The following is a 13,606-nucleotide window of genomic DNA, read 5'->3' on the forward strand; positions in this document are numbered from 1 at the left end:
AAGCAGCAGGTAGCCAAGTGGCTTCCAGCCAGTTGTCCACATAAACAAACAAACAGGGGTGTTTCTAAGAGCCCATGTAATAATAAAATATTGACACTACATTTCTAGAAAGGAGCACTAAATTCCCATTATCATTTGAAATATTAATATTCCCTAGAAGATGGTAGTAAATATTATCTTCATCTCTGAATGAGGAAATGGCGGTCCGGAGTCCAGAGAAATGTAGAACAACTCAGCTAAGGGTACTGTGATTCAAGTTGCTGGGGGCACAAAGATTAACACTTGGTGCTTCATGCATTTTCCAAGCTGTCCACAATCACAAAAGACAGCAGTGACTGGAATATCAAAGCAGATTCTCTCTTGTGTGACAGTCACAAAGAATACTTAGGGCAGAGGAGGATGGTATAGGGCAGAAACAGCTGGAGGGCTTCTACAGCATGAACAATGCAGCAAGTAAAAATAGGAAAAAACTAATCCCAGATATGTTAACCCTCAAAAATAGATACAGATCTTTAATTTAAAATAGAGAAAGTTTATTCACGGAGAAAACAGTTATAGAACACCCTTGGGGCTTTTTTAGTCCAACAATTAAAATTACATTTAAAAAGTCAACAGGAAGAGTTTAGACCTAAAAGAAATCCGGAGAAACTCCTATTCCCCTTTCCTTGGATTTAGGTATACTTTATCTTTTAGGCAAGACAGACAACTATGATTGAGTTCTTTTCTAGGAGATGAGATGTCTAGTTCCGCTATCTTAATGTGTATAGGACTCTTTTGTGAAGGCCAGAAAAGCTGGAAGAGAAAATCGCAGACTCTGAGGATGGCTAGAAGGATGAAAGGGAGGCGAACAGTTGGCTCTTGGAAGCACAATCTAACCACAAATCACCAGATGGGGTAGTGGCAGGGGCTTAACGTTATGTTTCCCATTAATAAAATCTGAGGTATTTAATAAGGCTCCATTAATGTGGAAACTCACTTCTACCTCCCCCAGAGGTAACGGCAGAGGCTGAGAGGGCTGTTCTGGAAGGTCAAAGCTCCTTGGACTTCTCACGTACATTAGTGCCAACACCTAACCAGACTGGACCATAGCAAACGGTCTCTGAGCAGAGTGATGAATTGCTTTCCTCTTCAGGATGGGTTCCAAGGCAACAGTGTGATCGATGATGAATTTTTCCCTGTTTTTGGCTTGTCTTGGTGCTGAAGTCTACAGCAATACAAAAAGTGTGGTCATTTACTTAAGACCTGCCTGAGCAAAAGAACGGGCTCTCCAAGTCTCAGCTGTCAGGGTTTAACTTTGCTCGTTTTACTTGGCTATTCTCATCATCCAGATGGCAGAAACCTTCTGTGGTGATGTCTCTTTTCTTCTCCTCTGTGGGTTCCGAAGGGAAGTCCTGGTCTATGGCCAATACCTGTCGGACAGTCATGTTAACACGAGCCGTTTTCAAGTAGCTGGTGCATACCTGCCAGTCCTCCTCAGAGCAGGGCTCTACCACTGAGTCTCTGGGGAGGACGGCTGGGAGAGGCGTCTCCAGGCAGCAAGGCAGGCCTTCCCCCTGAGAACTTGGGAGGACCCTCGGGACTGCATGGTTCAACAGGCGGCTGAAACCTGACATTACCATGATGTCACCGCTGTGCATAAACATGGCCGTGGGGGCTTCATCTCTTTTGAGACCACCCAGGAGAAAGATAGCAGACTGTCCGAAGCTACGAGAAAATAAGTAAAACAATACACAGTAGTAAGTTTCTGTTACTAACCGTGGCTGGGAAAGTTATTGCCAACTGTACTTTTTTCTAATTTCAGCTTGATATTTATTGCTTGCACATCCTTTTCAAACTGTGCTAAGACCCTTCTCTTCTGGCTTGTGTAAGTGACCAACCCATGATCTGCTGCTTACACTTATAATAGCCCACAGTACTGTTGCAAAATAAAATTTAAAGCAGTTAAACAAGTAGATTAAAAATGAGAGAGAGAGAATGCGCACGAGAGGCGTAGAGAGAGGGGGAGACACAGAATCTGAAGCAGGCTCCAGGCTCCGAGCTGTGAACACAGAACCTGACGCGGGGCTTGAATCCACAAACCATGAGACCATAACCTGAGCTGAAGCCAGATGCTTAACCGACTGAGCCACCCAGGTGCCCTGTGTGATGCACTTTCAAGATTTAAGCCTTCCAATAAATTGAGTCCTTTACTATATTTATCATGCTTGTTCACTTTAAAGATAGGACAATTAATAAAAGACTCTGTTCAGGCACTTTATTTGTGAGATACAGGTGTAGCACTTTGCCCAATTTCACGTATGTTTAGGGAGACAAGGCGAGTAAACTACTCGGGGTTCTGTGCTTTCTCTTCCCTAGTCCAAACAGGTTGCTCACTTTGCCTTACAGCCTTCCACTGCCTATTCCACACACCACTGACGATACCTGTCAATACAAAAGGCAGATTCACACATCTTAAACAGAAATATAACTGTAATTTGGTCATTACTCTTAAGGACTAGGCAAATTTTACTTATAACACTGTTAAGATGCCCAAGAGTAAAAGATTAGAGAGTCCAACCATTTCTTAAAGTTATAGCTTTTATTTATTTATTTTAGCTTAAAAATGCTTTAAAAAAGGAATGAAGTTTTAGGCAGTAATCCCAAATCCCTGGAACCAGCTTACCTGAAAGACAGCAGGGGTTTGGAGTGATCTAGTTCAGATCTGTCTACATGGATTCCCAGAGTGGAGTCCAATCGGTAGTAATTTAGGATGCCTGCCTCGGCTCGGAAACCCTGAAATCCACAGGCTGCAGCTACTTGCTCTGAGAGGAAAGCCAGGTCAGAAGGGAAAGGTGTATAATGATCGGCTGAGTATTTCTTTGATAAAAGTAGGGAAAATAAGAAAAATAAACAATGATCTCAGGAAAACAGGAAACTGTGGCAGAAGATTAATTACCGCTTTAAAATGATCTAACTTACATGTAATTCTAACACAGCATGATTTATCCATCTGTTTTTGAGGCATCCGGTAATCTTATAATGAGACATTCAAAATACTGAGCACCTGACATGAATAGTCACTTCTCTAAACAAGACATCCAGATGGCCAACAGGCACATGAAAAGATGCTCAATGTCAGTCCTCATCAGGGAAATACAAATCAAAACCACACTGAGATATCACCTCACACCAGTCAGAGTGGCTAAAATGAACAAATCAGGAGACTATAGATGCTGGAGAGGATGTGGAGAAATGGGAACCCTCTTGCACTCTTGGTGAGAATGCAATCTGGTGCAGCCACTCTGGAAAAGTGTGGAGGCTCCTCAAAAAATTAAAAATAGATCTACCTTCTGATTGAGCACTAGCACTGCTAGGAATTTACTCAAGGGATACAGGAGTGCTGATGCACAGGGGCACTTGTACCCCAATGTTTATAGCAGCACTTTCAACAATAGCTAAATTATGGAAAGAGCCTAAATGTCCATCAACTGATGAATGGATAAAGAAGTTGTGGTTTAGGGGCGCCTGGGTGGCGCAGTCAGTTAAGCGTCCGACTTCAGCCAGGTCACGATCTCGCGGTCCGTGAGTTCGAGCCCCGCATCAGGCTCTGGGCTGATGGCTCGGAGCCTGGAGCCTGTTTCCGATTCTGTGTCTCCCTCTCTCTCTGCCCCTCCCCCGTTCATGCTCTGTCTCTCTCTGTCCCAAAAATAAATAAAAAACGTTGGGAAAAAAAAAAAAAAAAAAAAGTAGTTGTGGTTTATATACATAATGGAATACTACTTGGCAATGAGAAAGAATGAAATATGGCCTTTTGTAGCAAAGTGGATGGAACTGGAGAGTGTTATGCTAAGTGAAATAAGTCATACAGAGAAAGACAGATACCACGTTTTCACTCTTATGTGGATCCTGAGAAACTTAACAGACAACCATGGGGGAGGGGATGGGGAAAAAAAGTTACAGAGAAGGGAAGGAGGCAAACCATAAGAGACTCTTAAAAACTGAGAATAAACTGAGGGTTGATGGGGGATGGGAGGGAGGGGAAAGTGGGTGATGGGTATTGAGGGCACCTGTTGGGATGAGCACTGGGCGTTGTATGGAAACCAATTTGACAATAAATTTCATATTAAAAATAAACAAACCATTAAAAAAAAAGAAAAACAAAATACTGAGCACCTATAACATGGCAGGCACCATGTCATGCAGTGATAAATTAAACAAGTTCAGGGGCGCCTGGGTGGCTCAGTCGGTTAAGCGTCCGACTTCGGCTCAGGTCATGATCTCACGGTCCGTGGGTTTGAGCCCCGCGTTGGGCTCTGTGCTGACAGCTCAGAGCCTGGAGCCTGTTTCGGATTCTGTGTCTCCTTCTCTCTGTGACCCTCCCCCGTTCATGCTCTGTCTCTCTCTGTCTCAAAAATAAATAAACGTTAAAAAAAAAATTAAAAAAAAAAAAAAAAATTAAACAAGTTCACCCTGTATGGAGTCTATACATGAAACAATTATTATGTCTCTCTCTGGTATACTTTAATCCCAAATAGGATCATTCTCTTAAGATAAAAGAGCAACTCGGGGTGCCTGGGTGGCTCAGTCGGTTGAGCGTCCGACTTCGGCTCAGGTCGTGATCTCACGGGTTTGTGAGTTCAAGCCCCACGTTGGGCTCTGTGCTGAAAGGTCAGAGCCTGAAGCCTGCTTCTGCTTCTGTGTCTCCCTCTCTCTCTGCCCCTAACCCACTCGCATTCTGTCTCTGTCAAAAATAAATAAACATTAAAAAAAAATTAAAAAAAAAAAAAAGATAAAAGAGCAACTCAGAACTGTCACTGCCAAGAGGTACATGATGACCAAATGTAATGTGATGTCCTGGAACAGAAAAAGGACATCAGTTAAAAACTAAGAAAACTGAGGGGCGCCAGGGTGGCTCAGTTGGTTAAATAGCCAACTTTAGCTCAGGTCATGATTTTGCGGTTCATGAGTTCGAGCCCCGTGTCAGGCTCTGTGCTGAAAGCTCAGAGCCTGGAGCCTGCTTTGGATTTTGTGTCTCCCTTTCTCTTGTGTCTCCCCCACTCACCCTCTGTCTCTCAAAAATAAATAAACATTAAAAACAATCTAAGAAAATTGAATGAAAAGCTAAGGAAACGTGTATGAAATATGGACTTCACCATTATAATAATGTATTAATATTGGTTCATTAGGTAAGACAAAGATACCATAATAATGTAAGATGTTAATAATAGGGAAAACTGGGTGTAAGGTATATGAGAACTCTGTACTATCTTTTCAACTTTTCTGCAAATCTAAAACTATTCTAAAATACAAAGCTTATTAAAAAAAAAGCAACTCAAATATGATAGCCAGTTTGGTTTTAGGACCTTCAGCCCACATATGGCCTACTGCCAATTTCGCCGGTCAATTTGACGAGATGCCATGCTCAAAACTTTGGAACTGAAACTGACTTATACCGTGGTCAAGGCGGGACCTTAAAATGGAAGTAATTTTCAGCATTCATCTCTCTGAACTGTTTTTAGCACATAAAGATCACAAATATCCTTCTCTTTAAAAAAAAAAAGGCCAGAAGACTCTTTCTCTCCAAAACCCAGCAATTCAGGAGCACGTCAAGGTGGTAGACGAGGGTAAGGGCTACCCCAGTGAGGTAAGCCTGCAGCAGCCCCAATCCCCTTTGTCTCGCTGCTGCTCTCACATCGCCCTTTGCCCAATCAACCTCAAAATGATTAGAAAACCCACTTCTGTCTTAAATCTCCGCGAGTGTCCTGATGTACCCCAGCTGTAGCAAAGCTCTGGAGAGAATGTATTTACTTTGGCCAGAAGTGAGCTTTAACTTCAGGTTAAGGATGTGATAAGTCTTTGATGGATGGCCAAGTCTCCTCAGTTGAAATTTCTCTTTTATTTTTTCCTTTTCCTTTTCCTGAACTGTAAATAAGAGTTCCTACTTATTCTTGAAGAGAACTTTAAGGGATTTTCTCCACCCTTTCAAGTTTCAGTCCTTCACAAGATCAACTACTCAGAGCCGCTGTTCCAACACAAGGCTGGCTGTGCTGTGATCAAAGAAGAGCCTTTGTGGGCTTCTAACTCCATCCAAACTGTCTATCCACTAGTCTTCTTATATCTCTTCTACTTTTCTCTGCTTACTCATTTAGTTTCTGGTAATTTTTCACTCCACATTTTTCTTAGTAAATGAGAGTACCTTTAAGTCCTGGGGGAATAACAGTACCACCAATAAAAATAACATCATAAAAAACAATGAGCTAACATTTACTGTGTTAATGCATTTAACTGCACAGAACAGCCTAGCACTGCTGTTATGAGGGCATTGAGCCTCTGACTCTCACACCCACCTTATGAGGTAGGCACTATCCTATTCAATATTGAATACTGAATATTCATATTCAATCCTGGGCTGGCTAAGCCAGAAAGAATCACAGGCTATTTCCCCAAACACAGATATCTATATTTCCACTGAATCTGCATCACTGAAAGTAAGAATTATATCATGAACATTTCTGAGCAACATTTATCCTTATTTTGAGCAGTTAAATGTATTTGTTAATAAGCTGGGTTCACTGAAACTATGGAGCTTTTAGAAAGTAACTAGTTAGTAGGAAGATGGGTCTATACCATTCTGTTTATTCAGTTTATTCTAAGAATTAGTCCTTCCACTTGGTGGCAAACATCTCCTGGAGACAGGCTGCCAGTGATAAAGGAGGAACTTTTGGAAGCAGAGAGGTCAGGAAAGGAAATTGTACTTTAAGAAAAGAGAACTTTGTTAACTGTAGGACATTTTTTCCCATCTGTGTCTTGCTCAGACCTTATATAGCAGGCAAAGGTGTCTTTTTTGAGTTCATGGAAAAGTACACCAGAAGTATATGGAGCTCCTTTTTTTACACCAAATAGGTATCATGTAGAAAATACAGGCTCTTAGCATAACACTCTCTAGTTCCAACCACATTGCTACAAAAGGCCGTATTTCATTCTTTCTCATTGCCAAGTAGTATTCCATTGTGTATATAAACCACAACTTCTTTATCCATTCGTCAGTTGATGGACATTTAGGCTCTTTCCATAATTTGGCTTTTGTTGAAAGTGCTGTTATAAACATTGGGGTACAAGTGCCCCTGTGCATCAGCACTCCTGTTTCCCTTGGGTAAATTCCTAGCAGTGCTATTGCTGGGTCAGAGGGTAGACCTATTTTTAATTTTTTGAGGAACCTCCACACTGTTTTCCACGGTGGCTGCACCAGTTTGCATTCCCACCAACAGTGCAAGAGGGTTCCCATTTCTCTACATCCTCTCCAGCATCTATAGTCTCCTGATTTGTTCGTTTTAGCCACTCTGACTGGTGTGAGAATGTATCTCAGTGTGGTTTTGATTTGTATTTCCCTGATGAGGAGTGATGTTGAGAAAGACAGATACCATGTGTTTTCACTCTTATGTGGATCCTGAGAAACTTAACATAGGACTATGGGGGAGGGGAAGGAAGAAAAAAAAAAAAGAGAGGGAGGGAGCCAAATCATAAGAGACTCTTAAAAACTGAGAATAAACTGAGGGTTGTTGGGGGGTGGGAGGGAGGGGAAAGTGGGTGATGGGCACTGAGGAGGGCACCTGTTGGGATGAGCACTGGTGTTTATATGGAAACCAATTTGACAATAAATTTCATATTAAAAAAAAAAAAAAGAAATTTCCAGGGTTCATATCCATCCTAACTAATGATGTATTTTCCACACAATCACTCAAAGTATATAAGTCAAATCATCTACCAATTCTAGATGATCTTTGCTGTCAAATTTATTAAAATCAGTGCTTTTGTTTAAACACCTCTGGTAGACAAAGACAACGTATAAAGATATATCTATAACTATAAACATATCTCAACATGTATTAAATTATTTGATGGAAAAAAAAAGAAAATACAGGCTCAACAAACACTAAACAATAATGGAAATAAAGATTTTAATTGAGAATTGTTCTTAAATACAATAAAGAAAAATCTATATCCCTGAAATGTACTTAGAGCACCAATGACTTCTGATGAAATAATATAACGTAAGGGCATTTGAAGAAGAAATTTCATCCTGGGAAAAATTACTCATTCCTCTTGAGATACTGTTATCAAGAGGATTTTAAGAGACAGATGAAAGAGATCCCTGCACAAATGGATAATCTGATACTTTAAAATAGTGGCCAGAAAAAAAAAAAATAAATAAAATAAAATAAAATAAAATAAAATAGTGGCCAGGAAGAAATCCAATCACTGAGCCCAAGGAGTGTAAAAAGTGGAAGACAATGGAATTAGCAAGAAAATGTGAATACCTTACTGTCCCAGTTATAATGGTAGCCTAGGGTCACCCAGCGCAACTTCTCTAGTAAACTTCGGGGTCTCCGTTTATTCACTTCCTTAAGCCTGTGAAGATTAGGGACAAAAGAGGATTGAATTATTCACCTCAATTGGCAGCAAAGGCCCTCTGCCTGGAGTAAATCTGCTTTCCTTGGTATAAGCTGTTGGCCAAGATCTTGATAAGAAAAATGAGAAAAGACAAATGAGTTGACCAAGAATAAAATAACACTAAAAAAACACGTTAGCATCTCTCATTTTTAGTCCTTGTTCTAAATCCTCTGCTAAACGGGATCAATTTTAAGTGGCAAGTCTCCGGCATCTCAATAATGACAAAATAAGAATAACAACAGAAATGTTTTTACCCATCCACTGGAAATGGGACCACAGACACTACGGGTAATTGAAAAATTGGCTAACAGAGCATGTTCTATTTGGTTTGCTAAAAGTGGGGTATGATTAATCATAGGTATCACTATTTCTTTTTTTTTTAAATGTTTTTTTTAACATTTATTTATTTTTGAGACAGAGAGAGCCAGAGCATGAACGGGGGAGGGTCAGAGAGAGAGGGAGACACAGAATCTGAAACAGGCTCCAGGCTCTGAGCAGTCAGCACAGAGCCCGACGCGGGGCTCGAACCCACACACCGTGAGATCGTGACCTGAGCCGAAGTCGGACGCTTAACCGACTGAGCCACCCAGGCGCCCCGGTATCACTATTTCTAATGATGGTGGCTTCCCAGAATTATAGGTTGGGGGAGAAAGTTTGGCAAAATATAGTATACAACCAAAAATAACTGGTTTAACAAGATTTCTTTAACCCTATAAAACAGCTTAGATAATTGAGGCTTAGCTAACAATTAAGGACCACTGTAATTGATTTGGTTCCGGACATCCATTTCAAAACACAGGGGGTTTCTGTAAAACAGAGAGATGCACTTCTTGCAAGTACATCCTGTCTCATCAAATCTACGGGATTAACTATGTTTTTCCTTTTCTTTTAATGTTTATTTATTTTTGAGAGAGAGAGACAGAGGTCAAGCAGGGGAGGGGCAGAGAGAGAGAGGGTGACACAGAATCGGAAGCAGGCTCCAGGCTCTGAGTTGTCAGCACAGAACCTGATGCAGGGCTTGAACTCACGAACTGCAAGATCATGACCTGAGCTGAAGTTGGACACTCAACCTACTTGAGCCACCCAGGCACCTCATCTACTCTTTTTCTAAAGAGGAAGAAGCTTCTTTGATTTACCTCTGAATACCTAAAAATGCAAGAATGCTAGGCCTAGTAATTTTAGTTTTTTTTTTCCTATGTGATTTATATCATCAATTGATCGAATTTTTTTTGGTCCCAAAACCACTCGTGTTTAAAAAGAAAAGATTAAACTGCTTTAAGGAGTTTATATTTGACAAGAGATGACAGATAAGTATAAGAAGAAAAAATGAGGGGAAAATTCAAGGCAGTATAAAATCTGTACTAAACTGAACATCACAAGACTTTGAGGGACAATAGAATTAAGAAAAAAGGAGAGCTCAAAGTTAGCTGTCTAATCAGTTAAGGCTTCATGGCAGAGTGGGAGTTGAACAAGGCATTGAAGAATGGCCAGCACTTAAACAGGGAGTGGAGCAGTGGGCAATACAGGCATACGACATGAGCAGAAGCAAAGGATTTATTAGAGACTCACACTGTAAGTGGCACTCGTCTTGATGTTTGACAGAGTTTACAGAATAGATGCTATCTGTCCTCACAGAGTTTACATTCTAAGAAAGACACCATGACACAGATATACATCAAGACCAGCAGCTAAAAGGAATGGAACACTGATTTATTTAGGACAGCAGTGCAGAAAAGAAACACAGCAGATCTGACTGCTATCCTTTGAAAGGGGTCATTGGCAAGTATCTGGAACTCGGAATTTGGAGAGGTTGACACCGTTCCCAGAACTGCTGCTCACTGGGCCTAAACTTTTTCTGCAAAATAATAAGGTTTACGTTAAACACCAGCCTCCTTCTGGGAGTCTAGAATTTTGATATATGTCAGACAGAGACTGTCAATGTGACCAGCCCCTAGTCAAAACCTGGGCACTGAGCTTCCCGGGTAGACAACATTTCAAATTTGTCACAACTTGTTATCGGGGGAATTAAGCATGCCTTGTGTGACTTCACTGGGAGAAAACCCTGGAAGCTTGAGGCTGGTTTTCCCAGGACTCTGCTCAATTCATCTTTTCCCTTCACTGATTGTGCTCTGTATTCTTTGAACTGGAATAAATCCTATCCATGAAGACAACTATATCGTGAGCCCTGCTGGTGAATCACCAAACTCAGGTAAGGTCTCAGGGACACTTGGCATGAGAAAAAATGGATAACTAGCAACAATTTAGGGGAAACAACATGTAAGCTTGGCCAGTTACTGCCACTATCTGGGATGAACAGTTATCATGCAGAATGACCATACATTATTTACATTTTCTACATGTAAAAACTAAAAACTGAAAGAAAAAAAAAAGGAATGCACAGTTACTAACACAATCTGAATTCTATCTATGTCTTCAACTAAAGGTACAGATAAAAGAACTCCCTAATGATCCCCCAGGAGAATACAATCTACCTTACTAGACTTGAGACAGAAAAATAAGAACGACCTCTTATTTCTGGACTCAAGTGAATCTGATGTATCAGTGTGTATGCCACTTAGTTTCTGCCAAGTGGTTTCCAAATTTTAATGCTCATGAGAATCATCTAGAGGGCTTGTTAAAATTTGCATGGCTGGGCCCAGGCCTACAAATTCTGATTCAGCAGGTCTAGGGTGGAGCCTAAGAATTTGAATCTCTAAGTTCCCAAAGTAATGCTGATGCTGATGAATCAGGGGCCATACTTTGGGAGACACTATTTCAGCCAAAATTAAAAAACAAAACAAAATACCTTCCATCTTTCTAGATCAATAAAAGATCATTTTATTCTTGATGAGAAACCCATACTATTATACTAAAACTAGACCAGGGGTGCCTGGGTGGCTTAGTCGGTTAGTCAGACTTTTGATTTCAGCTTAGGTCATGATCTCATGGTTCATGAGATCAAGCCCTGTGTGGGGCTCTGTGCTGTCAGCTTAGGATTCTCTTCCCCACTCTCTCTTTCTTAAAATAAATAAACACTAAAAACAACAACAACTAAAATAAAAACTAGACCAGGGCACCTGGGTGGCTCAGCTGGTTAAGCATTGGACTCTTGATTTCAGCTCAGGTCATGATCCCAGGGTTGTGGGATTGAGCCTTGCACTGGGCTCTGCACTGTTAGACCCTGTTTAGTATTCTCTCTCTCCCTCCCTCTGCCCCTCTCCCTGACTTGTGTGCTCTAAAAAAATAAAATACAGGGAAATTAATTAAAAACAAACAAAAACCCCCCAAACTAGGGGCGCCTGGGTGGCTCAGTCTGACTTTGGCTCACTTCATGATCTCATGGTTCATGAGTGCAAGCCCTGCATCAGGTTCTGTGCTGATAGCTCAGAGCCTGGAGACTGATTTGGATTCTGTGTCTTCCTCTCTCTCTGCCCTCCCCTGAGCACACTTTGTCCCTCTCAAAAATAAATAAACTTAAAAAAACAAAACAAAATAAAAAACAAAAAAACCCCCAACAACCTAAAAAAAAAAACCCCAAGCCCCAAACTAGACCAATCTGAACAAATAAAGATAACAACAATGCAGCTCTAAAAATAATATAGAGGGTGATGGTATTTCAGACATCTGATATGGCATCAACAAGCTGCTTTTCCATCAAAAGATTCAAGGTATATGCTATTGTAATTAACAATAGCATAATTAATTTATGTAATTAATTTATGGTATTAGTAAAATTAGTAAATTAGTAAATTAATTAGTAAATTAGTAAAATTAGTAAAATTATCAAAATTATAGTAATGACCAAACATGACCAGAATCCTCCTGTACCTTTTAAAAAATTTTTTATTTATTTTTGAGAGAGAGAGAGAGAGAGAGAGAGAGAGAGAGAGAGAGGGAGGGAGGGAGGGAGGGGCAGGCAGAGTGTGAGCAGGGGAGGGGCAGAAAGAGGTAGAGACAGAATCTGAAGCAGGCCCCAGGCTCAGCTGTCAGCACAGAGCCTGACACAGGGCTTGAACCCATGAACCATGAGATCATGACCTGAGCTGAAGTTGGAGGCTTAACTGACTGAGACACCCAGGCGCCCTGCCCTCTATGATATACCTTTCACAATTTTTTCCTGTTTTAGGAAACCAAAAGAACATCTCTTTTCTACCTTAATTGTATCACTATAAGGATGGCTTTGGGTTTTGCCTTGTATTACTTGGGGGGATTGGCGTAAACGTATAAGAGCATTAAGCCCAGGCCACGTAACAAAAAAGAAAAAAAAGGCTTAAAGACTTGTGCAGTAAGGGATGCCTGGGTGGCTCAGTTGGCAAAGCATCCAACTCTTGATTTTGGCTCAGGTCATGATCTTGCAGTTGTGAGACTGAGCCCCACATCAGGCCCCACACTGTTAGTGCAGGGCCTGCTTGGGATTCCCTCTCTCCCTCTCCCAAATAAACAAACTCAAAAACAAAAACAAAAACTTAAACAAACTTAAAAAAAAGCCGACTTGGGCAGTGAAAGTACAGTTGTGATGACTGAGTGTGCCATTGTGAGGATAATTACATACACACACACACATTTTGTGTAATGTGTTAGACCCATGTAGTTAGTATATGATTCCACCCTTGATTTCACATTGTCTTCTGAGAACACAATTTCAATTCTTGTCTTTGAAGGAATTTCTGGAAGGAAAGTCACAACACTGATAAGACCAGCTTTGCAGATGTGAGAGCACTACTGGCTAACACTGGCCACTTCCTGTCTCAACACTACTTAGTGACATTCTGGTCCTTGTAGGCTTTGGGTAACAAAGATTCCAAAATATTCACTCTTAAGCACTGTGAATAGTTTAAAGCCAAAACCAAGTTTAACGCACTCCCAGATCATTTGCAAGCAGGAAATACTGATGGATTAATAAAGGGGGTGGGCTGTTCTCTTTTTAAACCTGACTTGTCCAAAAGGAGGCCAAGAAGGCTTAACGCTTGGTGCCAACAGAGCTGCCACATCCACTCTAAGGAATGCAAGGGGTATGCAGGCACCTAACTTTATTTATTTTTTTTAATTTTTTTTTTATTTTTTAATATATGAAATTTACTGTCAAATTGGTTTCCATACAACACCCAGTGCTCATCCCAAAAGCAGGCACCTAACTTTAAATCTTCATCCGATTATCGGGGCGCCTGGGTGGCGC

The 13,606-nt window shown here is 40.9% G+C and overlaps 1 protein-coding gene across 2 annotated transcripts in view; it reads right to left on the reverse strand.

Moving 5' to 3' along the window:
• Nucleotides 1-511: 511 nt before the first annotated feature.
• The window catches only part of ALKBH1 (alkB homolog 1, histone H2A dioxygenase), a 28,982-nt gene continuing 15,887 nt past the window's right edge, over nt 512-13,606 (reverse strand). For both annotated transcript variants that reach the window (XM_078447956.2, XM_060620418.3), the window contains exons 4-6: nt 8,298-8,388; nt 2,663-2,856; nt 512-1,704 (exon numbers count right to left, since the gene is read on the reverse strand). In XM_078447956.2, coding sequence (XP_078304082.1) covers nt 1,275-1,704; nt 2,663-2,856; nt 8,298-8,388 — 715 coding nt within the window. In that variant the 3' untranslated portion in view covers nt 512-1,274. The remainder of the gene's footprint in view (nt 1,705-2,662; nt 2,857-8,297; nt 8,389-13,606) is intronic.

This window comes from Panthera onca, chromosome B3 (assembly GCF_046562875.1).
Source record: "Panthera onca isolate mPanOnc1 chromosome B3, mPanOnc1 haplotype 2, whole genome shotgun sequence".
Classification (NCBI taxonomy): domain Eukaryota; kingdom Metazoa; phylum Chordata; class Mammalia; order Carnivora; family Felidae; genus Panthera; species Panthera onca.